The sequence below is a fragment of the Trachurus trachurus genome (assembly GCF_905171665.1).
Source record: "Trachurus trachurus genome assembly, chromosome: 12".
NCBI classification, from domain to species: domain Eukaryota; kingdom Metazoa; phylum Chordata; class Actinopteri; order Carangiformes; family Carangidae; genus Trachurus; species Trachurus trachurus.
Window position 1 is genome coordinate 8,835,327 of NC_139908.1, and position 27,037 is coordinate 8,862,363.

The following is a 27,037-nucleotide window of genomic DNA, read 5'->3' on the forward strand; positions in this document are numbered from 1 at the left end:
ATTGGCCCATTGCCATAATCCCTATAGTCATAGCAGTAGGTTTGTTACCTTTAATTGTCGGTGCAAGCTATTTTTAGAACGGCGGAGCAGAGCCGCAAGCTGCTCAGAGCTACGCTACAGAGGCTCATGGGATTTCTTGGTTTCCCTCATCAAACTCATCAAATACACAATCCAACAACTCCAAAACGCTCTCGTGGACAAGTTGTGACCTGCACATTCACCACGCTATGAGATAATAACAAAACGTCACGAGACAGAGTTGTTTTAGAGGCAAATGCAGAGACTGCTTGCTGAAAAAGTGCCTCCAACGGGAACGTGCATCAGTGGTTTTGCATGAATTTCCCTCGAAAACAACTCTGTCTCGTAACGTTCTGTTATTATCTCATAGCGTGGTGAATGTGCAGGTCACAACTTGTCCACGAGAACATTTTGGAGTTGTTGGATTGTGTATTTGATGAGTTTGACGAGGGAAACCAAGAAATCCTACTGTATTAGCCTCCGTAGCGTAGCTCTGAGCAGCTATGATTATAGCAATGGGCCAATTTACCAAAATGTTGAACTATCCCTTTAGGGAATAGTGTGGCATTTTTGGAAAGGATTTAGTCTTTGTTTTCTTACTGAGAGTGGGATGTAAAGGTTGATATGAGTCTTTTATAATCTGTGCTTTCAATAGGAAGTTGGCGCTAGTTAGCTTAGTTTAGCATTAAGACAGGAAGCAGCTAGTCTGGCTCTGTTTGAAGGTAATGAAATCTGCCTATTGTCACTTCTAAAAGCACAGAGATTAACGCACTATATCTCATTTGTTTAACCCGCACAAAACAACAGATAAGTTGTGGCTTTCTGGTGGAGTGGCCTACGTGCCAGACTCTTTCTTGGCCAACATCCTGCAAACTGACAAGAGGCCTGTGCTCCTGGCCAAGGACTGATCTGACACTTAACCCCCCCACACAGAGCTTAGCCACAACATGTTATTTCAACTCCTCAGCTTTTGTGCGGATTAAAAAAAGCAAGATAAAATGTGTTAATCGAGGTTTAGAGATGCTTTTGTTATCTCTGGACGGAGCCAGACTTGCCATTTCCAGTCTTAATCCTGAGCTAAGTAAGCTAGTTTGTCTTTTCACGGTTAGCTTCACGTTTAAGTGGATTGAACACTTCTTCTCCAAAACTCTGCAAGAAAACAAATAAGCTCTTTTCCAAAAATGCAAAACTATTGCTTCATTCACAAGGAGTTTACTGTACTTTATATTAGTAGAGGGTATTTATTCACAGTTTTAAAAGAGAAACCATGTTAGTTCATGGAAACACTGTTAGTTGTGAGCATTTTGTTAGATTGTGTTCACGACTTTGTGAGGCAGGTACAGTAACAGTCCATTCGTCACTGACCAGGAGAGACGTCGGGAGTGTGATTTTCCCGGGAGAATCGAACAGGTCGCAGAGTGATTTTGGGGGAGGAGTAGGAGTAGGAGCGCAGTCGAATCCCCTGGTCGACCGAGTCCTAACACAAGGATAAAGAATAAATCACAGCAAAAACATTAGGACAACATGAGGAGGAGTGGAAAAGTTGTTTGACGAGCGATGAGGTGGTGTTTTTATTTACCTTTGTGGTGGGTTCAAATGCCGAGGAGGCCGACTGGCTGCGGGTGCAGGTGAGGTCAGGCGAGGGACGAAAGGACGCCTCTGTTTTGTCTTCGCTCTTCTCAACGTCCGACGAGAGCGGGGAAAGCGGAGACTTTGGCTCGGTGCTGTCCTCCTCGCTGTCCACCTCCAGGGCCACGAGACTGGGGCTGCAGAGATACATGTTACTGTAAAGTTACACACCAGAGAGGCAGCAGCGATTAACTGGGTTTCAATAATAACCACCACGCTTTAAAACATCACGGTCGGTTACATAACGATAAAGGCTCAGTTACAGCCAGTGGGTTTCTGCTTTCACTTGAAAAAAAAAAAGAAAAAAGGGGGACATTGTGCCGTTGCGTTATTTTTGGCACACCTGCATGAAGCGAAGAAAAACAACTTAGATCAGTGGTGCACCACCTTAAAGAGCCACGCTTTATCAAAAGAAGCACCATGCAGCAGCGAGGGAGCATTTCAGGTTCAGCAAGAAAGAGAGTTATCTCTAATCTTATCTCTAAAGAAGGATCATGTCACTTAACACATCAGTTGCTATACTTTATCTTTATGCATTAATTATATTTACCTCTTTATCCTAATTTATTTGTATGTGTGTATGCATGTGTGTGTGTGTATGTTTATGTGTGGATGTGTGTGTGTTGTTTTATTACCTATTTTTATTTTTTACATTCATTTATTATTTAATTGACTCATTTATTTATTTAATCCATTTAGTTCTCTTACCACCACTGGTGTGAATGTGTATGAATTAATAATGGTTTCTATAACACACTTTGGGTATCGGGGGTCAATAAAAAAGTGCTGCATAAATGTAAGCCATTAGTAGTAGTAGAAGTAGTTTAAGTAGTTTAAATTCCTATTTTCATTTCCCCCCATTTTTTTACAAAAAAAATAACGTTTTAGTTTCAGGGACAATTTGGCCATAAAAGTACAAGATTTGTGATGTTTGTTAAACCAATTATCCTCTTCAATCAAGCAAACGAAACTAGAGCACGTATGATAGATAGATAGATAGATAGATAGATAGATAGATAGATAGATAGATAGATAGATAGATAGATAGATAGATAGATAGATAGATAGATAGATACATAGAGAGCAATTAATGTATAAGAATTGTAAAACTGTAAAACTTATTCCTGAGACTATAATCTTTGCATACCTATCAAAAACACACAGAGAGAAGCACACGCAAATCAACAAGCAAACCTCTGATTGGACAGGAGAAAACACAATATTGACGTTACCTGAGGTCGCAGGTGTCCATGGGCGGACTGTCTCTTTCATTGGTCGGCTCGAAGCAGATGGGACGGTTCAGCCTGGCCAGGGCCTGGTCAGGAGGCGACAGAGGGAGAGAGAGCGGTACGGAGTCGGGGTAGCAGTTTTCTGAATAGGCCGGAGGAGGAGGAGGAGGAGGAGGAGGAGGAGGAGGAGGAGGAGGAGCGTCGGTGGCGAGCAGGAGATCGTCCACAGTGTCCCATAACCCGCTGTCTGTCCCCGTGCTGTCCCTCGTCACTCCGCTGATGCTGCACTTGAGGTCAACATCATCATCATCATCCTGGGGAGAAAAAAAAAGGTGGAGGAGGTAGGAGGGGAAAAAATGCATGAGAAAGATGCAATAAATTAACAAAAGGAGGAAAACATTGAAGTCTGTCTTTGCGAGCGGATGATGTACAACCTGTGTCTGGTGCGCGACGGTCTGATCGTTGCTGTCGATGATGGAGAGCAGACTGTCTGGAGCGCGCTGGCTCTGGACTCCGCCGGTCTTCATGGGATGGCCATTCACTGTGATAAACACACAGAACATCCTCAGCAATAATAATAATGAGACCGGCCACTCTAGCAGATGTCTTCGAGACATTTGTTTTCATCTTGCTGAGCGATTAACTGACACAGAAGAGGGTGAAAAGCCACTCTGCATCGCTGCAGTTCATCATCCCCACTGTCAGCCAGATGTCTAAATGTCTGCTTGAATAAAGAGAGAAGCTCGCAGAGTAATAAAAACTCCCAAATATTTTTAACCTTACAACAGGTTACATTGTCTGACACCAGACAAAAAACACATCAAAAGAGGAAAAGAAAACAGATCACCGAACACATGATATCAGACTTTTGGGTTCATATTTTCTCCAGTTCTAATAAACCCTTCTTTGGTTTATTCTGGTTATTTGGGATCGTTTTTTTTTTATTTTTTTTTTTACCATGATTCATTGATCTTTCATTACTTAAAATGTCAGGGCTTAGAGTGAAGAAAGGAAAATATGATGAGATAGTGCATACCAACTCCCTGTTTGACCTTTAAAGGTTTGTTTTCATAGAAACCTCCACGTGTCATCCTCACCCACTGCACTGCCTGGATGATTGTCTTGCATTGAGTCATACTGTCTTTTAACCCTCAGTGGTGTTGAACTCCATTACAGTATGTGCCATTGTTTACCATTTACGTGTATCACTATCACTGACATATGAAAAATATTTTTAGCCACATTAGCCGTGCATTTTTAAAATATTTTAACTTGTCCAATAACTTTACTGACGACAAAACACGTCACAAAACTAATGACACTCCCTTGGCCCAGAGTTATACTTCCTGTTTATCTTTAATACAATGGATATTCATTTGGAGGGAGAAGTATTTATTCATTCAATGACATTTTAATAATACTGTAGGTGGTTGAGCAGGAGCTTACTACAATGATTAATCAACTACCTATCAAAAGATATTCAGGCTACTGCTATGTGTAGACAAATCAAATCAAGTAATTAAAGAAATTGTTGTCAGATTAGTAAATAAAGAAAATAATTATACTAACTTTATGCTGTTGAGTTTTACATCCATAAGAATGCATAGTAAAGATTATTCCGATTTTATTTAAAATCTTTAAGTTATCGTCGCTGCCAAATAAATATAGTAGAGCTGCAACAATTAATCGATTAATCGAACAATAATCGATTATTGAAATAAACGTCAACTATTTTGATAATTGTATAATCGGTTTGAGTAGTTTTTTTAAGAAAAGAAGCCCAAATTCTCTGATTTCAGCTTCTTAAATGTGAATATTTCTGGTTTCTTTGTTCCTTTCTGAGACAACAAGACATTTGAGGACGTCATCTTGTAGTTTGGGAAACACTGATTGGCATTTTTCAACATTTTTTAATATTTTATTGACCAAACACCTAATCGATTAATCGACAGTGAAAATAATTGTTAGTTGCAGCCCTAATATAGAGTTAAAAAGTAGAAATACAAGTAGTGTAAAGTAGAGCCCCTCAAAATGTACTTTTGAAAGTACATTCCCTCAGTGAATGGGAGTGGGTGCATGTGTGTGTGTGTGTGCATGTGTGTACTTTGTAGCTCTGCTGACATGAGTGCAGGCCTGCAGAGCTGTGGACCGTATTCCCACTATAACAATGTGGAAAATTACCTCTTGATGAGATGCCATTTTCATCGCACTCTGTGCACTTTCCAGCCAGACTTTGATGTCTGGATCAGCCGAGCCTGCACTAATGTAAGGGAAATCCTGGGCATCACAGAGGCATTTCCTCTCTCGCTGCTCCCACACAGTGCAGACACTGGCATGGGGCTCCAACATACTGTAAAAAATAAAAACCCCACTGACTTCTGACTTATATCCATGCATTGCATTGATCCGACCCTGTGCCTGTTTATTCTAGTTGCTTAAATCAAAACCGAAGAAACTCTCCTCTCTGTTTTAATTTAAAGGACGGTGACAGATTGAAGCAGCGCTGGTCTCAGCTGGTAGACTAATTGTCCAACTGGCCCGCTCCAACAATAACTGACACTGCTGAGTTATGTCAGTGAAACTAGAGAAGCCCTTTACGATGGTTTCGACAGATTCGGAAAAAAGCAATAACTCCAGGATGACAACTTTGTACCATAGCAGCCCCCGTCACCACAACAAAACACTCCACGTCGAGTTCGATGACTCGAGAAACACAAGAGAAATCGGCTAAAGTGGAGGAAACGTCGAGATCACTGCCCTCGTGTTGTCACTCCGGTTGCCAGCGCTTTGCAAACACAAATCATCACACACACACATGCAACATGTTTCAGCGTTCCCACTCTTTTCCTGAAATCATTTTCCAGGACTTTTCCAGGTTATTTTCAGCTGCTGCAGTCTGACAGACATGTTATATCACACTAATACATCCCACAGTTGTACCTTATTTTGTACATTTAACCAGTTTGTTTCTATGTGTATTCCTCTTTCTCTCATTCTCTCTCCCAATGTGCAATCAATGGCTCTGACTAATGACATAATATCTTACATGTTTAGAAATTAAGACTAATTTATCATAGAACATCGCAAAAATATGTTGTTTTTGTTTTTAAATCATGTCGTCCAGTACAGCTCTGTCACTGTCTATCTGTCACTCAGCAGAGGAGACAATAGACCTGTAACAAAGCACACACTTTATTGCTCTGCTGCCTCTCTTGCACTGACCGTTTGCCATTTTTGTGAATGTATTGTTTTTAAGTGTCTGTCCATAGAAACGTCTGTTTTTAGATTGTGCCTGTTCTTAGTTTTTAATATTTGTTTACTTATTATCTGGGACACTGAGTACAAATTTCGTTCCGTCATGTCTAACATGAAGTGGAATGACAATAAATGACTTTGAACTTTGAATAGGTTCAATACTGGAAACACTCATCAACCCAATGGAAAATAAATCCTTGGTGGGGTCTGAAACAGTCACATAGAGCTCTGGTAGCTGACGTCACAATGCGATTAATAATTTTCCAGGGAAACTCAAGGTTTTCCAGGACATTCAATTCAATTTCCATGTGTTTTCCATGACTGGAAAACTGGTCAACCATTTTCCAGGTTTTTTCCAGAATGCATGGTCAAAGTTTACAGGCTGCTCTTTGGTGTTTACAGCAAACTTTATATTCCTCCACCACCACAACAACAGCGGCAACAACAAAAACACAAAAACACAGGAAATTGACATTCAAAGTAACCGTGGCAACACCTGAAACCTCCGAGCATCCTCCTCCTCCTCCTCCTCCAGTCAGTGAGTGAGTGAGTGTTTGCGCTGGCGAGGCTTTTTTGTGTGTTTAAAGAGAGAACTCAAGGTTAATATGCGTGGTTCACCTAAAATGTCAGCTTTTGTGAGCCAAGCTTGTTAACATTCCCCCCTCTCTCGCTCCAAGCACACAGCTCCAGTGTCTGACCGAGTAAAGGGGAGGAGGGGGGGGGGCAAGTAGAGGGAGTAGGGGGCATCTCCCAGCTCACAGACAGAGCTGGAGTGGGACAAGCCTGACCCCATTCCTGTCTTTGTCCCGGTGACAGGGCAGATTCCTGGGCTCGCAGACTCAGATCCGAGTCAGCGTGGAGGGAAAAAAGACCAAACCTCCATAATACTGCACCGTCTAAAGAAAAAAAAAAGGCCGAAACCAGGAGGATAATGCATCTATTTAATCAAAACTAACTGCTCCTGATGGGAAAAAGAGTTAAATATTGTAGTATCAGAGGACATGTGGTTAAACGCTTGGAAAACACAGTCATCCTCTACCAACTCCTGGACTTGGAGAGACTTCTGTTGGAAAAGTTTAATTTGTTTCTTTATAACTCCCGAGCAGAAGTCCAAACAGACTGCTACACAACTGTCTTGCCCCTCCATTCAGTTTTTTTGGAGAGAAGTGACAAACATTATTTCAAAGGTTCTATGTTTTAATATCAATGTATTATTCACAACTCTCTATCTTGGGAATATGTCAGATGGGTTGAGTAAAGCTGATCGGTACCTACTTAGGGTCTTGCTGGCTGCAAGTAAAAAAGGCCATCACAAAACGTTGGCTCCAGAAAAATGCCCCCACTACAGATTCTTTTGTTAATATTGTAAAACAACTAGGCTACATGTACTAGAGCAAATGACATACTCAGTCAGACTCCAAAAAGATCTAGGTGAAAAACGGTGGCAGGAATGGCAAGCCTACCTGGTCAATGAATGAGACTGTACAGTATGCACGTACTGGATATGATACTTTGTCTTTTGGATTTATTGATCACCCCCGGACCTTGAATATGGGTAATTGTTCAATGTTTTGTATTTGTCTTTTGTTTTGTACTAAAAGATAAAAATGATCTATAAATAAAGAGTTTTTAAAAAAACTAACTGCTCCTCAAGCCCCCAGATTAAAAACAAAACACAACAAAACAAAAAGTCCATACCTGTCTGTGCCTGTAAAGCAGCAAAGTGTATTGATTTCCTATGATGTGATTCAAAACAGAGCTCTCTGCATCCTGTGCCAGCTCCACGAGAGAAATAAAAGGATTCCAGCCAGGGCTTCTCAACCAGCTTATTATGCATTGTTCCCACAGCCTGCAGTTCAGTGCAGCCACAAATATGTTGTTGTGTTTTTTATGGATTGCTCTTTCATCATTTAAGCCAGATACCACAGTGTTGTTGCCATAATATTAAAATGAAAAGAGTTTTTTTTTTTGTCAGGAGAAAGTAAAACTTTCATCCATCGTAAATTCACCAGGTGGATAAATAGATCGGTGTGGATGGATTGATGGATTGAGAGAAATGAAATGAAATGAAAAGACGATTACCAGATACAGAGGATGGGTATTCTCCTTCTCCATCTTCTTCTTCATCATCAACATCGTCGTCGTCATCCAAAGACAGAACAAGCTGTTCTTCAAAAACCTTTAAAACAAACAAAAGAGAGGAAGCACAACTTTTAGGAAAAATTCAAGAACTGCACTTGACAACACGAAAACAGTTGCATGAAACCAACTTGAGAGAAAAAAATCTGTAAACAGTGACAGCACACGATGCAACTCTGCACACACTATATACAACAATATATTTTTGTAACCACAACTCACATTGTCCACCAGCACGTGCTCGACCACTCGGAGCTGCTCGCTGACGCCTGTGCAAAATAAAAATATTTAAGTAGAAGTTGATGCATGGTGCACTTAACTCCTCCTCCTCCTCCTCCCTCCTTCTCCAAAGAGAAGGCGTGTGGACGGACGGCTCAGCAGCATCAGCTCCTCTGGATATGACTGTACTATCCAGGAATGGGGGGAAAACTGGCCAATGAGATGTTGTGCTCATCCAAAGCAGCGGGTCCAGAGGAAGAGCACATACTCCCGACTGCGCGGCTGTTATTTCGAGAGGATTAATGGACGGCTGCTGAAGTCGGGGGCAGGGTGAAGGTCAATACTGAGGCACACTTCCTGCTTCTCTTTTCTGTCTTTTTTTTAACGAGTCGATACTGCCATCTGCCATCTCTATGGTTACCAAAAGCAGCGGCAGGCAGGCAGGAAGGCAGCCACACACACAGGTTAAAGGGATAGTTCAACATTTTTGGCAAATTGGCCCATTGCCATAATCCCTATAGTCATAGCAGTAGGTTTGTTACCTTTATTTGTCGGCGCAAGCTGTTTTTAGAACGGCAGAGCAGAGCCGTGAGCTGCTCAGAGCTACGCTACGGAGGCTAATGGGATTACTTGGTTTCCCTCATCAAACTCATCAAATACACAATCCAACAACTCCACAACGCTCTGGTGGACAAGTTGTGACCTGCACATTCACCACACTATGAGATAATAACAGAACGTTACCAGGCAGAGTTGTTTTCGAGGTAAATTCATGCAAAACCGCTGATGCACGTTCCCGTCGGCGGCAGTTTTTCAGCAAGCAGTCTCTGCATTTGCCTCGAAAACAACTCCGTCCGTTATTATCTCATAGCGTGGTGAATGTGCAGATCACAACTTGTCCACCAGAGCGTTGTGGAGTTGTTGGATTGTGTATTTGATGAGTTTGATGAGGGAAACCAAGAAATTCCATGAGCCTCCGTAGCGTAGCTCTGAACAGCTCACAGCTCTGCTCCACCGCTCTAAAAATAGCTTGCACCGACAATTAAAGGTAACGAACCTACTGCTATGCCTATAGCAATTATGGCAATGGGCCAATTTGCCAAAATGTTGAACTATCCCTTCAAGTTAAGTGAGAGCTACAGTATCAAACACGAGCGTATGACAAAGACGACGGGGGAAAGCCGGAAAAATAAGAGTTAGTGGCAGCAGGCGTTTGTTTGGAAATCAGAAAGGATCTTCTTCTATGTGTGTGGTTGCATGCCAGCCTGAGAATGTCACCCCAGGGCGAAAAAAACTGGGAAAAAAAGAAAAACAATCTGCCGCCCCCCCTCTGTGAGTTTTCTCTGTAATCTCAGAGGAAGAACAAACACATGTGCAGAGAGGAGAGTGTGCCTTTTATGGCGTCTCTTGGAAGTGTTTTCTTAGTCTCTTCAAGTTGTAAGTGATGGATGTCTGAACGTACAAATGTTTGCTCATGTCAGTCTGCGGCGGTTCGTTTTTCCATCGCTCTCCCAGTAAAAGTCTCTGCACTCACATACCAACACACACACACACAGAGCAAATATACAAGCTGCTGGTGCAAGTAGAGACAGTTATAGTGATAGCATTGCTATGGCTGAGACTTATAATTACTTATTATGACTCTTTAATCTCTTGATTATCAGCTTTGATGCCTCAAATATAATCATTCATTCTCTGAAATGATAGAAAATAATAAGATAAAAAAATTTCCCGCAAATTCGGAAACGCCTTTAAATCATAAACTAATCCTCTCAGTGCTGTACTTTTACAGTCGTGAAGTCTTATGCTTTTACAGGCAGGTTACTGTGTACGTGTGTATGTGGCTTTGTGTACACAGCTCTTATTTTTTTCCACAGCTCATGTTACACAGCTGTGACAGGTAACGTGTGGCACATGAGGGAGAACACAGGTAACACACATGTCTGGATAAAGCTCATGTATCATTAGTAACTTAGACACGTGGTTCTCAAACTTTTTCACATCAAGGACCCAAACCCTAACCCTAAAAATGACACAAATTAGACCACAGACCCCCATTGGACAAAATTTTGAAGCAAATACCAGAAACACACAAAAATTGGTTCTTACTTTTTTAGGTAATGTACGTTCAAATTAGGACCAATGGCATGAATTTTTTGAAAAAACCGTTAAACATTTCTAGAAAAAAAGTGGTAAAAATTCTCAAAAAAAAAGTTATTTAAAAAAATTTCTCATAAGAAATAATAAATAATAAATACCAGTTACAATTTTTCTAGAAAAAAGTGGTGAAAATTCTCAAAAAAAGTTTAAAAATTCTAGAAAAAGTGGCAAAATGTCAAAAAAAAATTAACTTAAAAAATTGTCCAAAAAAAATGGTAAAAGTGTCTTTAAAAAAATTCTCCAAAAATATTAAAAAATTAATTAAATTTAAAAATTCTCCCAAAAAAATGGTAAAAGTGTCTTTAAAAAATTCTCCAAAAAAATAAAAATAAATAAATAAAATTTAAAAATTCTCAAAAAAAAAGTGGTAAAATGTCTTTAAAAAATTCTCAAAAAAATAAATTAAGTTTAAAATTTCTAGAAAAAAGTGGCAAATTTTCAAGAAAAAGTTGGGGACCCTTGGGAGTCCCCGGACCCCACTTTGAGAACCACTGGACTAGACACCTGATTACATGTACTATATACTTAATGTGTATGACATGTATGCTTATTCAAAAACCACTATCTCTAACCACAAAGTCTTAACGCAGTGTTTCACTTCATAGTAATTACTTTCTCATGCAGGGATCGTAATGATAAAAAGCATCTTGTGATTTGTCGCTGGGAACCAAACCTTGTTATCAGATGACTAATAAATGGCCTTTATACACAGAAATGCAATACTTTGTATCAGAGTTTTGTTTAATAAGTCACCGTACCTTCATCATTAGAAAGGCCTTCGTCTTTGTTCCTCTTGTCTACTTCAGTTTCAGCTCTGAGCGCATTTATCTGGAACAAAAGCAAGACACTATATCAACACAGGTTCATTAAGAATTAGACAAAAGGATCAAAACATGAGGTAATGATACAGCATAAATCTGTTATTTAGTCATAATGCTGCAACAATGAGCTAGTCTCAACAGTGTAAATCCTTCAGCAGATGCTAATGCTAATATCACCACCACCTGACCTGCTATGTGTGTCCTTTTAGAGTCAGTACTTGCCCTCTGATTTATAAGCTGCAATAGATGCAGTGTTTTGTTTACTGTTACTTACTCAGCTCTTATCAAAATGTCAGATTGTATGTTTCAGGGTGTGAGAGTCAAGGGCTTTGCTGTTTACACAAGTCCAAACAAAACCCACGCAACAACCGGCCCTTATCTTGGCATCAGCGGCACATTACATTACATCATGTGCAGGAGCCGAGATCCATGGGAATTTTTTTATTTTTTATTATTAGACGCGACTATGCACCAGATTTGAAATGAAATGAAAGGTTTTCCCAGCGGTCCGATCTGAGCCGTACCAGTTTGAGGATGCCGCGGTCCGCCAGTCTGTCTCGCAGGAACATGATGCCGTCCTGGGGGGGGCAGCGGCCGCCGCCGGGAGTCTGTCGTCGCACCGTCAGGGTCAGAGAGTTTGTCCCGGGACAAAACCTCAGCGTGCTAGAGCCGTCGGACCACACGCTGCACACCCCCGGGGCAGGGCCCACCGCGGGACCCGGAGGACTGATGAGGAGAGAGAGAGAAAGAAGCAAAAACACACACTCACCGTCAGTTAGAGCGGAGATTATCAGGAGTGAAGTTAAAGGGATAGTTCACCCAAAGTTGAAATTTCACTCATTATCTACTCACCCTCATGTCGACTAAGGGCTGGGAGAAGTTTCAGAGTCCTCCGTGGCTTCTCTGAGTTACAGGGGGTCTCGGTGTAGCAGTGCATGTCCATATAACGGTTGCAAATGGATACCAACTGTCTTCGTAACAAAAAAACACACCAAAAAACATCCAAATACCTCCATGCTGCTCGTATGTAATGTCCGTCTTGTATTGAAGCCCCGAAATGTGAAATTGTCCCGAAAAAAATTAAATAAGTCTATATTTCAAGCTCGTTTTGTAGCAGAAGCTTCTCGAAGCTCCTCTTCCCAGTTCGTCCAAATTTGACGAACTGGGAAGAGGAGCTTTTTGGTGTGTCTTTTTGTTACAAAGACAGTTGGTATCCATTTGCAACCGTCATATGGACATGCACTGCTACGCCGAGACCCCCTGCAACTCAGAGAAGCCACGGAGGACTCTGAAACTTCTCCCAGCCCTTAGTCCACATGAGGGTGAGTAGAAATTTCAATTTTGGGTGAACTATCCCTTTAATGAGAAGAGAAAGGTGCCTCCCCTCCTATGAATAAACCTTCATCGGTCATCATCGGCTCTCATTGCTGTATCGTTTCCACTGACAAGCTCTCAGGTTGTTATCTGTTCAACACTATCTCTGCAGGCGGAAATGTTGAGTTAATATAACCTCTTATCAGACCTGAAGCAGCTCCACTGTGCTGTCTGTAAACAGCACCATTTTCATTTCACCCCTAGAGTAGATTTCAGTTCCTTTAAACTCTGAGTTTCATGTTTTTCTTCTTTTTTTTCACTTTATATACACAGGTGCATCTCAATAAGCTAGAATATCATGGAAAAATCTATTTCCAGTTCAAGTCAAATAACCCCAACCAAGTATTGAGTGCATATAGATGGACATAATTTTCAGAAGGCCAGCATTTCCATATTAAAAATACTTTTTGTTTAATTGGTCTTTTGTAATATTCAAATATTTTGAGATACTGAATTTTAGGTCTTCATTAAATGTGAAGCCATAATCATTACAATTAAAATAAATTAAAGAGACCCCGATGGGCCCATTTTCGATAAATATATCGCTTTGTCTTTATAGTTATTTTGATATTATTATTTAGAGGTCAGCTCGCCCAGCATTTCCTACTTTCGGTTTCCTTGGAATAATGAATCGCCGTTTATGGTCGGAACTACGACGGTATCTGATCGTCTTCTAACCTCCGACTTTCATTCTTGATTTATGAAAACATTCTTGGCAAATGTTTTCGCTTTTGTCTGTCTTGCGCCGTAATAAATTTTATTCATTTCAAAACAATACAACATTTACACATAATTAAAAGAAGTGAACAACACAAAAGGCAACAATAACAATAAAAAACACATTGAGAGACACAAGTTATAATATACATACAGGTAATTTACAAAGTGACTGTGAATAACAAAGTAGTCCACAGGGGCCATAAGAGTTTGGTTTTGGGTAATAAAGTGCATAAGTTTAAGTGCATAAATAAAGGATGGATCATCCGACATAAATAAACTTTTCCATGATATTGTAATTTATTGAGATGTACTTGTGATTTACTTAGATGTTGCTCTGATCAGCTCATGAGGAGGAAGTTTATGTTTGATGTTGACAGCTGTGGCGTGTATCCCAGAGCTGATAATAATAATAATAATGTCTGAGTAACGACTCAACATGGTCTTAGATCATGTGCTGTTTCTATCTGCTTTCTAATATAATAACAAAGTAACAGCATGACATTTACTTTTGATAAAACAAAGGGATCCAGACAGCCTTTAAACTCCTTGAATAGTTCCTTTAAAAAAAAAAAAAAGGCTCCTGGAAGCAATTAAAGGTGTTTATCTGAGAGGCCGAGAGAGAAGAACATACCATCTCATGTACTTGTGTGTTACAGTCTTAACTAAATAAAAATTGTTTTGTCTCAGGATTGGACAAAAGACTTACGCTGCCAGCGCCCTGAACATGGCGTGTTGTCCATCCCTCTGAGCCAGCTGGAGGGGCGTGTCTCCGTCCTGATTGGGCGAGGTCAGCGCCCTTTGGCCTCTCGGCTGGTGGATCAAGAAACGCGAGAGATGGACCAAACCCAAACGCACGGCCAGATGAAGCAGGGTTTCTTTGGGCTGAAGCTCTGCAGCTGGACAGATAAACATAAAGAAACGGAGGATATGAGCAGAGAAAAAGTGTAAAGTAACTGACATTAAACACAAAACAGGTTAAAATGAAGACATGTAGAGTAGTTCATACTGAACATACCGTTCTGTGGTCCCCTATAGACCCCTACTTCACTCACTACGTACAGAAAACCTTCACTCTACGCACATGATGCACAGGTCATGTCCTATCTATGTGAGGAATGTGTGACAGTAGCAGTAGTAGCAGAAGGAGAATTGAAAGGCTCACAGTTCACAGTTTAACAGTAATATTACGACCTGGACAAACTGGATGTTTCACTCGGCCGACACCTGCAGTGAGAGTAAGGGAGGCTAAACAGAAAGCGTGGGGGGTTATACTGCACTTAACACTCTCTGCACACTCGGCAACTGATTGGTATCTTTATGCTGGTTGGTTGGTTGCAAAATATACAACACATCCCGAGTATAGGATGAAAAATCTCATCTCTAGGCTTTTCTTTAAAGGGATGGTTCAACATTTTGGCAAATTCACCTATTGCCATAATCCCTATAGTCATAGCAGTATAGGTTAATTACCTTTAATTATCAGTGCATGTTGATTTGAGATCGGCGGGGCAGAGATGTGAGCTGCTCCTCATTAAAATCATCAAATACACAATCCGACAACTCCAAAACACTATGAAATAATAATGTAACTTCAAGAGACAGAGTTGTTTTTGAGGCAAATGCGTAGCCGGAACTACATTACAGACACGGCTGCTGGGCGGAGTGATTTCAAAAGCGCGAGTAGTTCAGAGTATTTTCTTCATGTGTCGTAATGTTACATAATTATACATGATTATTTCATAGCATGGTGAATGTGTCGGTCACAACTTCTCCACCAGAGCGTTTTGGAGTTGTTGGATTGATGAGTTTGATGAAGGACAGGGGACCTGTACCGTTCACCTCCACTGTGTTCGCTGAGCAGCTCGCGTCTCTGTCCCGCAGATCTCAAAACAACATGCACCGATAATTAAAGGTAATGAACCTACTGCTATGACTATAGGGATTATGGCAATATGCGAATTTGCCAAAATGTTGAACTATCCCTTGAAAAGATTTGTTGAGTGGGTGAAGGTTCAAGGTCGCGATGTGCTGAAGAATTAAACTCTTGTCCCTCTATTGTCTCTCTACTCTCCCTCCGATTCACGGCCGTGGCCCCGACATGAACTGAAATGCCCCCGGCCGTCACCTCCAGAGCGGCGCTGCTTAATTGTGACCCAGTTTTCCATCCAGTGGCTCAGAGAGGAGCGAGCGAATACTGAACATGCTCTTCATGCAATAACGCCGTTCAGCAAACAAGAACGTCATTGTCAAGTTGACCAGTAAACAAACACTGAAGCAGTGAAGGGACCAGGCAGTTTGCTGCTTTGCATTTTGCACCACACCCATGATGTTTTGCATGCACACACTGCCATGTTCATCCTGTTTGTCTAATGAGAGGACACTCACTTATTAGACTCTAAATGGGATTCAGCAGAGGACAGAACAGGACATGTCAATTGTCGTGGGCTCCGGTCTGTCTATAGACTCTGCTTGGGCATGTGATCTCGCCTTAACCCTCTTTAAATCCCATTTAAAACACAACGATTTATGTTCAACACGCATTTTTGAATAAAGCTTTGATATAATGAGGCATCACGAATAACAAAAACTCTGAGGCCAGATGCCAGAGACAATTCTGGCACAGTTGTGGTGTAAAGGAGTGAGGGAGTGCTGTGCAGAGGAGGATTGTGGGAGTTGATTTAATAGACACAGAGGTCTGCAAGACAACCCTAATCTGACTGAGGAGGAATAATGGCAGTAATTGCTCCGTCTTTGGAGCACACTGGCCTCTGCCTGGCTTGGCTTGGCTTGGCTGGCTGGTTCCTGCACATCATGTGATAGAGGAGTCGGGCTGCACAGTCGGATCTCATGTTGGGTCTAAAACCCCAGTGGAGAGCGGATCACTACAGCGACCATACCGACCTGAAGGGCTAACAGTGTTTATGTTGAAGGGTTGGTTCCTCGAAAATGATTAAACAAAGTAGTAGCTGTCCTCTAGTGAGGTTAAAGAAGATGATTTTGGTTTTAAGATATCTACAGTAAGGTTGTTAGATTTCCTATTATCACTTGTTGTACTTGACCACATCAGACCTGTTATTTGCATCACCCACCACCATTTTAAGCTATAGGCTACAGTACAGTCTATGATTACCATTCTCTAAGAAAGCAAAACAATTCTGTATTTAAGGTGTAGCTACCAGTATAGTTATTTTACCTCAGAAAACGTTATATCATCCATTAACTATTTAATTATGTGCAATTACTGTGTAGGTAACTACAAAGTTGCTAGCTACCATTGGCTTGCAAGCTAATGTTGCTGTAATTGTGGATGAACCATTGCGATAGCTAAAGATGTTCAGTGGTATAATTTAGAGAGACTTAAAGCAGAAGTAAGTGGAATATTTGTGTTAATATAAGTCTTAAATAGTTATATCTTCCGACGGCAATCACTTATATAGAGTGTTTGGTCTGAAACACGGGTCCGTCAGTCACTCTGCTCTGCTGTAAGCCGAGGAGAAAACTTTCCTTGTATCCTACAACCTTTATCCAATGAGGAGAGAGACAGGCTGACAAGAAGTTAGCCAAAACGGCTGGATCGCTTACATCTGCTATAATATGATTATGAAAATGTGAAATAATTCTAGTGTGAGTATTATTAATTTGAACAAAATACTAAAAAAATAGTATAATGTGACTGTAGTTAGTTACTCCCTTTGAAAGCAGGAAAAGAGGATGAAATAACTTAAAAGCCTGTAGCTATGGGTGGACTCCACTTGAGCTAAACAATGTTTAGCAGCATCAAAATAGCAACCACAACAAAATAAACATGCATCGCCTAGTTATGTAAGAACTGCAGATGTTTTGCAACTCATTTTAAGAGCTTCCCCATTTTCTGCTGAGCGGAGGGGGATCCTTGACCTTTGACCTCTGAGGGTGGTCCAGGATGCAGCGGAGCAAAAACCAGGACGTGAGGATAAAGGCTGCTCAGATTTGAGGCTTGCACTGTTGAAAGTGCATACAAGTGGATGTGCCTTACTTCATCTGAGTTAAACAACACAATAAGTGCGTTTACATGGACTTGAGTTCATGGACCTTAAGCTACGCTTCTTCTCACTCCTTTTCAAATTTATTTTTTCTGTGTTTTATTATTTTGTGTTCTTCTCAATAATCATTTCTATATCATGTTGTGCAAAGAATTTGTTCAGTAGCAATTGGGAAGCCTTGTACTATTTTCATATTCAGAATAAACAGTACAGTACAAGTATCCTGGAGTATCATGTTTTTGTGTTTGTGCATGTAAACATCATATCCTGATTTAAGAAACCCGCCAGTATCCCGGTTTTGCTACCTGGAGAACTTAGAAAGAAAACGGGATACTGTGGCATGACGTATCAGCAAAACAAACATGGCGGCAGCAAAGCATTCATGCTTTTGGAGCTTTGTCTTTCAATAATGACAGAATTAAACATCATTCAATGTTTAGATGGAAAAAAGCATTGAAACATTTAACTGTTTAAAGGGATAGTTCAACATTTTGACAAATTGGCCCATTGCCATAATCCCTACAGTTTTAGCAGTAGGTTCGTTACCTTTAATTGTCGGTGCAAGCTGTTTTTAGATCGGCGGAGCAGAGCCGAGAGCTGCTCAGAGCTACGCTACGGAGGCTAATGGGATTTCTTGGTTTCCCTCAGATAATAACAGAACGTTATGAGACAGAGTTGTTTTAGAGGTAAATACAGAGACTGCTTGCTGAAAAACTGACCCAGACGGGAACGCGCATCAGCAGTTTTGCACAAATTTACCTCTAAAACAACTCTGTCTGGTAACATTCCGTTATTATCTCATAGCGTGGTGAATGTGCAGGTCACAACTTGTCCACAAGAGTGTTTTGGAGTTGTTGGATTGTGTATTTGATGAGTTTGATGAGGGAAACAAAGAAATCCCATGAGCCTCCGTAGCGTAGCTCTGAGCAGCTCGCGGCTCTGCTCCGCCGTTCTAAAAATAGCTTGCACCAACAATTAAAGCAGAAGTAAGCGGAATATTTGTGTTAATATAAGTCTTAAATAGTTATATCTTCCGATGGCAATCACTTATATAGAGTGTTTGGTCTGAAACACGGGTCTGTCAGTCACTCTGCTCTGCTGTAAGCCGAGGAGAAAACTTTCCTTGTATCCTACAACCTTTATCCAATGAGGAGAGAGAACGGCATGAAGGGCTGTGTGTGCAGCCAAGGGATGCGCGTGAATGTGGTGACGTAGGGACGAGGGTGGGGACTGCTAACTCCATCGGCTGACAAGAAGTTAGCCAAAACGACCGGATCGCTTACTTCTGCTTTAAAGGTAAGGAACTTACTCCTGCGCAAATAAGATGCAATTGTCAGAAACCGGGAAACTGGTATTTATCATGTAATAACCAGGTTTCTCTCTGTTCATGTAAACGCAGCATCCCCCGAATATGATCATAACTGGGATACTCAAGTAAACGCACTGAATAACGGTGCGTCTGTGCTTTCAGAGGTGAGGGGTTTAACACTTTCAGTATCTAGTTCATTACCTTCCCTGGGCTGGCTGTCTGTATTTTTCCACTGCTGAGGGTAATCCATGTTGGCCAGAGCCTGCGTGATCTTCTCATCCAGCTGCCTCAGTCCACCTCTGTCGCCTCCATTTTCTCTTAATCGCTCGTCCTCATCATCATCATCATCATCATCATCACCTAGACGCTCCGACCCTCCATCAGGGAGCTCCTCGTCAGCTGCCTCCGCCCACGTGGGAAACCTCTTCAGGACCTCTAGGTAGCTCTGGGGGCCGAGCAGCTCCCTGTGCGCACTCAGATACTCCGCTGCTTCCTGGGCAACGTCCCTGAGATATTCAAGAGATGCTTCTTCGCCTTCGCACGGCTCGAGTTGATCCCCCGCGTAGAAGTAGGATGTGACGGAGACGACTTCCACAAGGTCATGGCCTGGAGGAGGAGAGAAAGAGAAAACCATAACAGATCTTTGGAGATTACAACATGGTCTTCATATTGAGACAGGCAGATATGTTGGCACAGCAGAAGACGATAGATAGAATTTGTAATTTATGTGACATCCAAGAGGTGGAGAATGAAATTCATTTTGTGTTCTACTGTCCTTTTTATGACTCTATAAGACAAACATTTTTTAGTAAGGTTTATCCAAATAACGAATTTGTGTGGTTAGACGATGCTGAGAAGCTAAAACATCTTTTTCAGTTGAATATATTTGCATTTTCTATATTTCTTGAAAAGGCTTGGGCAATGAGACGAAGAGCGATATATAGTTGAATACTGAAAGTAATCTTAAATTGTTTATTTCTGTCACACCTGTGTGGCAGGTAACACCAACAGGAAGGACTGTCCAGTCTTTTTTTCTTCTTGTATTTGTCATTATTAAATGTGTTTTGTAATCCTATATGGGATGGGCCACAGTGGTGGAATGGCACAAAAATAAAACATTCATTCATTCATACAACAATCAGTGAGGGAAATGAAAGCGGTCGTGATTGAGGGACCTACCGGGAACTGTGAAGCAAAGCGTCAGCCCGTCATCTCTTCTTTTGGCTGCGGTCACATGCACAAGTCTTGAACCTTGTACGACGACGAAAAACTCGGCATCTTCAGGAACGCCGGCCTGTAACCTGACATTGGCCTCCACCTGTCCCTGAGATGAAATGAGAAAAAAAAAAGAAAATCCCTCCATTTAACTTCTGTTACAAGACAACAAAAGCAAATGACTGTTTGGTTTTCAATTCGTCAAAGCCCCAGTTTAAGGCAGAAACCAGTTACGAGACTTGACTAATCTGTCTTTCAGGGGGAAATGATCTTTTCTGATCAATCTGCCGACACATTAAATCTCCTTCAGTCAGTTGTACAAAGTTCACAGTACACTTTGTGCAGATGGATGGATGGATGGAGGAAAAATGGGGCGGCAGGGAAAAAAAGACGAAAGAAAAGACACCAGTTATTCTCTCACAATGGGAGAGAGCTGCACCCTACTGAGCGTCTACTTCATGATCCACCTTCATAATGAGATTCATTATTTCTGTTACATGATTGACCTTGTTTTTTTATTGACCTCATATAAACTCTGTTTTTCCCTACCTCCAAAACCCCCCTCAGCTATCTATCATGAGTAAGAATTTGAGTTTTAGACAGAGGATAACTGGGATTGTAAAACTTAATATTTTTCACACATTTTGTTTATTCTGGGTTTTTATATATATATATATATATATATATATAGATAGAATAACAAACACAAAACAACACATATTCAACATAAAAGTGCAACAAAAAATAACATATTCAACAACATACATCCACAACAAAACATAAATTTAATGGCATAGAAATAGATCAAAACATATAAACAGTATGTGCATACTACATATTATCTCTCACTTTTAATACACGCACCAATTCATATCATAACTCAAATAAATAAATGATTAAGTAATTCACTCTATGGCATCCAAAGTTTTTGTTATTGCCAAAACTTCCCATCTTTTTGTCTCTGCACTATTTTTCTTTTTTTTTTGGCAGCATCTTTGTTAAATACTGTTCATCAAACATCATTATTTGCTACCTCAGATTAAGCTGTCCTTGACTTTAAAATATGAAGGTTGTTTATTCTGTTTAATAGGGTTTGTGTTTTTGCTGTTTTGTGAGTTATGTCAGTTTTGTTGGGTTTTTTACTATTAATTACTGCTGTTTTTAGACTTTGTGTTCCCTCTGGGATCAACTGTTATCTGTAGATAAGGGCTACAAACTGCACATAGCATATTTACTGGTTTATTTCTAACAATAAAAAACACAAAAAAACGTAAAAGAAGCAGAAAGATTTGATTGTGTAGAAGAAGGCAGCTCATGATCTGTGTACACAAACCGACAGACAAAAATCAACAGGATGTCTCTCTATCACTCACATTATAGCCAGTCAGTCTGTCTGATAAGCATTTTGAAGAAGTCAGTTACCAATGTGACATGCTGGAGGAGCGACTGGTGTGCCTCTTCATTCATTAACAAAACAAAGTAGGCTAAACGTTATTTGTCCTCATTATTAATTCATTACAGATAACCAAACAATAGAAACCGCAGAGTTTAGCTCCGCTCCTCGGTGCTGTTTTCCCTCCAGCTCTGACCTTTACGAGAGGTTTAGCTCAGGGTGCATCGTTCAAGTTCAAGAGGGATCGCATACTTGAAGTTCCTCGCTTGTGCAATATCTTATCTTGTGTTTTCTTGAGCTCAGCTTTGGGTTTTTATCTTGTGATTTATGGGCCACCCCTAATCGGTCCTTATTGTTAATACTCCAAGTTAAAACATCCATCATGTTTAAATGTATTTTTAGTATCTACATCATCTTAACATTTGTGGCCTCTCCATGCATCATCATCATCATCATCATTCAGAGTCTTATTTCCTGTAACATCGTAGCAGGGGCTCACTAAATACAAATGACAAAGGCTTACACAGTTGACAGTTTCAACTATATAATGTATATTGTCATGTATAAGAGGACAAAGAGTATATCCAGAGACTGTATATGATGTGTTGTGTATGGTATTTTGTCTTTTGGATATAGCTACGCATCACCCCTGGACCTTGAATTTGTGTAATTGTTCAGTGCTTTGTATTTGTTTCTCATTTTACCTTTTCAATCTTTGTACTAAAATGTGTAAATGATCTATAAATAATGTATGTATCCATCCCAGCAGCTCAGTGAGGCATAAAGCAAAGCACTTCTTTGGGCTAAATGCTAATGTCAACAAAGAAAATGCTGATGTTTAGCATCTCACATCTTTGTTTTAGCTGCTAGCCTGGATAAAAACCTTATTTTTTTAGCTGCTAGTCTGGCTAAGAGGCTACTTTTTAGCCACTAGTCTTGCAGTTTGACTGGCAAATATGGAAATAAGTTTAGTTAGGTTAAGTATATTCACACTTAGGTATGTGGGACTTTCATTGCTTTTCCTGGCACTTCATTTCTGACATGGCTAGAAAAGAAAATCGCCTATTACATTTCCTGGTATGGATTACCTGTCAGAACATATCTTGTCAATGAAATCACAGGGGAAACAATTTTCATATGTTCCTGGCCGGCCAGTCAATCATAGCGCTAATGTTGAGTCACCAACTCTGACTGAACATTCAAAGTGATATAATCAGTCAGATATAATCAGTCACGTCTTAGTCGCTTATTTGTCCCCGAAACTCCTGGGAGCTTTTTCCAACAGCTGCTACTTGATCTCAGTGCACAGTGGTTATTGGTCCAGAGGTAGAAATGAGACTGACTGACTGACTGACTGGCTGACTGACCTCATGAGTAAGCAGGGTATTTTGCTTTGACTGATAATAGTGGTCTGACTCAAACTGCACTCTCCGAGCTCGTTGTGCGCACTAAGTGCTTAGCTGTAGCACCACTTAGTGCACACTTACCACTGTTCATGTTATCGCTGATTGTTTTTCCACATAAGATTAGATGTCGACCGGCGGTTTGTGCAGCCATCTAGACACAAGACATCACTTATCATTCAGAAAAGTGGAATAATGATTTGAAAATCTGTCTTTTCTGCTATTTTTTTTGCATTTATTTAGACTTAGATGCATCAGTTATCCAAATTATTGTCACTGGAATAGAAGAAGCTGCATCTGTTCTCTCTCCTTGGTATTTTATTCTTCCCACATAGTCTCTCTGAGCCCATTATATTTAAATGGAACATATGTGAGCATTTCTTTGTAATATCTTCTGATTGTGTTTGCAGTCCTCCGAGGAGGCTGCAGTTCTCGCTTAATTGCCTCAAAACAATCTGCACCGGCCTCAGATGATATTGCTTTTACACCAGCACAATCCGATCAGAGGGAATTTGCTTGATCCTAACTGCATCTCCTGCGCCTCAGGGAAGAGGAAGGAGGACGGTCGGCTGGTGATAAGACGTCAGACGTATGTGATCTATGGCCGCGGCGTTATCATGACACAGGCCGATCCAGTAACAATGAAATATTCAACACCTTGTCTTGTGGGTTTTTCACCTCATGCCTCCCATACGGGCAGTTTTCAGGTCAGGCATGAGGTTTTAATTATGGAACATAAACATGAGGAGGTTTTTTTCCACATATAGGGAATAGAAAAAGTTAAAAGGCAACTGTAGCATCACTTTAACCCTCCTGTTGTTCTCCTGGGTCAAGGAAGGAAGGAAGGAAGAAAAGAAAGAAGGAAGGAAGGAAGGACAAAGGGAAAGATGGGAGGAAAGAGGAAGGGAGGACGAAGGGAAGGAAGGAAGGAAAGAAAGAGGGAAGGAAGGAAGGATGAAGGGAAAGAAGGAAGGACAAAGGGAAAGATGGGAGGAAAGAGGAAGGGAGGATGAAGGGAAGGAAGGAAGGAAAGAAAGAGGGAACGAAGGAAGGAAGGAAGGAAGGAAGGAAGGAAGGAAGGAAGGATGAAGGGAAAGAAGGAAGGACAAAGGGAAAGATGGGAGGAAAGAGGAAGGGAGGACGAAGGGAAGGGAGGAAAGAAAGAGGGGAGGAAGGAAGGACAAAGGGAAAGATGGGAGGAAAGAGGAAGGGAGGACGAAGGGAAGGAAGGAAGGGAAGAAAGAGGGAAGGAAGGAAGGAAGGAAAGAAGGAAGGAAGGATGAAGGGAAAGAAGGAAGGACAAAGGGAAAGATGGGAGGAAAGAGGAAGGGAAGGAAGGAAGGAAGGAAGGAAGGAAGGAAGGATGAAGGGAAAGATGGGAGGAAAGAGGAAGGGAGGACGAAGGGAAGGAAATAAGGAAAGAAAGAGGGAGGGAAGGAAGGAAGGAAGGAAGGAAGGAAGGAAGGATGAAGGGAAAGAAGGAAGGACCAAGGGAAAGATGGGAGGAAAGGGGAAGGAGAAAAGGAAGGAAAGATAGAAGGAGGGAGGGAAGAGATTGGGTCAATTGGGTCAAAAAGGAAAGAAGAAGTAAGGACAAAGGGAAAGAAGGAAGGGAAACGGGAAGGGGAAAAGGATGGAAAGAAAGATGGAAGGAGGGAACAGATCAGGTCAATTGGATCAAACAAGGAAGTAAGAAGAAATGAGGACAAAGGGAAGGAAGGAAAGAAGATTGTGGAAAGAAGGAAGGATGGAGGAAGGGAACAGATTGGGTCAATTTGACCCAGAAGGACGACAGGAGGGTTTTAATACAACGTTTTAATTGTTAGATATTTGTAAACACCACATATCCAGTGTTACTGACTTTGTAAATCCCCTCGTGTTGTTGTCTCTCACTCTGAGTAGTGGCGGGGGAAAAACAACACCAGATCTGCTGCTGCCCGTGGTCTCCAGGAAACCAGCAAGTCATCGGCTCCGCGGCCTCTTTGCCATGATCTCCTGAGTGCAACACGTAGGTGACGTCAGCCTGGGGAGCGAGATCACTGCCACCGCAACAACAAAAACAGCTCCAATAACAGTCAGTTCTGAGAGTGAGAGGACAGCCTGACGTCAGCACGGGGGGAGTATTTTCTGCTTTAAATATTAACCATTTATCACGGTGTAGTATTTCAGATCAGAAGTCGACTAAACACAGTGATGCTGAAATGCACAAAGTGTATGAAATTAAAAAGAAAAAGAGACTCCTTTAAGAGTTAGCTACTATAGCTTTGATCACAAACACAGAAATGATTTGTTAGAATGGTTATACATACTCTGAGCCACTTGCAAGTTCAGGTCCTCTGTTTCAAAAACTTAATTTCTTGAATGTTTATGATATCAATGTGTATCAGATCTGTTTATTTGTGTTTCAGCATAGAATTAATATTTTACCTCGTAGTTTCTCTCATATATTTATGTCCAACAACAACCAAGTCCATAGCTACCAGACACGAAACTCTTCCAACCTCCACACTGCACTGCCTTCTTTAGAACTGCTCTTGGGCCATTTTCAATTCGTTATCAAGGTCCACATCTCTGGAATCAGCTACCTGACTATTATCTGAAAAAAAAAATTCATTTAACATAATTTAAAAAGGCTCTCAAAAAGTACCTCATCAGTCAAACCATGTACCATCAAACATAAGACAATTATTGTCATGTTTTTCTTCTGTCTCTCTCTCTCTCACTTCTTATTCTTTCCTCATCATCTCATTCATTATTATTATTGTTTTGTATTATTCATTCATGTATGTATTTTTCCTTACTTCCTTATATTTACTGTTTAATCACTTACTTTTCTACTTATTTTTCATTATTGTTTAATAATTTTCCTATGTTATTGTTTTTAAACTGTAACAAATTTGGTCTTTGAATATGTGGGTGAGGTTTTTATATAAGCCCTTTTGGGTTTCATACCTCCCCTTTGCACATCCCAGTCATGTTGATTGTCCATGCTGTTTTTATATGATGTTGTTTGTGCTAAAAATTAAATTTAAAAAACCAACAGAGGGCTGAGAAAAGGCACATGTTTGGATTATTCTGCCAACGTCTACATGCTCCGCAGTCAATTTCACAACCAAGTTAATACAACAAGCAAAGCCTTTTTACTAACTAAAATGTCTATTACACATGTCCTCAAAGTGGCACAATACCACAGTGACACATCTGAGCTCTGGGAGAGTCAGTGGACCAGAATCTCATCGGAGTCTTGAGGGTGACAGCCGGCTCGGCACTGTAGAGCCTGTTCTCATACCCAGCTGAAACACATACCTCTGATTTAATCTGCTGTGCAAATGAGATACTAATAACTGGTCTGCATGTCAGAAACGGCTGTCAGTGAAAGCAGCGCGGTGTTATAAACATTTCACTTCAAAAGAACAGGGCAGCCAAGTACAGACTCATAGTGACATAATAATAATACCAGGCAAGAGTGAGTACCGAAGCCTGAAATACCTGGAGGACGGGGGGAACATACCGTAATTTTGTTTCAGCTCAGTTTTCCTTCTTTTTACGATCAATCTATCAGTCAGTCAATAAACAGCAAGAGGAGGTTTTCATGAGAAAAAAAGCAGCGCAAATCATAAACCACAGAGATTTAGCCCAAAGACAGAGTGATAACTGCAACTGAGCAAACACCGGTACAGCAGGGATGTGGCTAATCTACCTCTATTTATGAACATGTGCTGAGATAACAGCTGCGATAAAGGAATAAGACAGACTAGCAGCTGTGGGAGACTGTACTCAGGTATATCGCTGCTCCAAGTGAATGCTAACATGATGCTAACATGACAACATGTTCATTAGGGCTGCAACTAACGATTATTTTCATTATCGATTAATCTGTTGATTATTTAAATGATTAATCGATTAGTTGTTTGGTCAATAAAATGTTAAAAAATGTCAATCTCAAACCACAAGATGTCCTCAAATGTCTTGTTTTGTCCACAAACCAAAGAGAGACTCAGTTTATTGTCATAAAGGAATAAAGAAACCAGAAATGTTCACATTTAAGAAGCTGAAATAAGAGATTTTCTGACTTTTTTTTCTTCAAAAAAATTACTCAAAGCGAAAAATAGTTGACGATTAATTTAATAA

At 40.8% G+C, this 27,037-nt stretch overlaps 1 protein-coding gene across 1 annotated transcript in view; it reads right to left on the reverse strand.

Annotated features, from left to right (window-relative positions):
• arhgef28a (Rho guanine nucleotide exchange factor (GEF) 28a) overlaps nucleotides 1-27,037 on the reverse strand; it is a 63,133-nt gene that overhangs the window by 28,760 nt on the left and 7,336 nt on the right. Inside the window, exons 3-13 of the mRNA XM_083984273.1 lie at nucleotides 20,075-20,219; nucleotides 19,097-19,501; nucleotides 14,271-14,460; nucleotides 11,995-12,196; nucleotides 11,408-11,477; nucleotides 8,493-8,539; nucleotides 8,214-8,310; nucleotides 3,311-3,417; nucleotides 2,880-3,190; nucleotides 1,598-1,784; nucleotides 1,384-1,495 (exon numbers count right to left, since the gene is read on the reverse strand). Coding sequence (XP_083840399.1) covers nucleotides 1,384-1,495; nucleotides 1,598-1,784; nucleotides 2,880-3,190; nucleotides 3,311-3,417; nucleotides 8,214-8,310; nucleotides 8,493-8,539; nucleotides 11,408-11,477; nucleotides 11,995-12,196; nucleotides 14,271-14,460; nucleotides 19,097-19,501; nucleotides 20,075-20,219 — 1,873 coding nt within the window. The remainder of the gene's footprint in view (nucleotides 1-1,383; nucleotides 1,496-1,597; nucleotides 1,785-2,879; nucleotides 3,191-3,310; nucleotides 3,418-8,213; nucleotides 8,311-8,492; nucleotides 8,540-11,407; nucleotides 11,478-11,994; nucleotides 12,197-14,270; nucleotides 14,461-19,096; nucleotides 19,502-20,074; nucleotides 20,220-27,037) is intronic.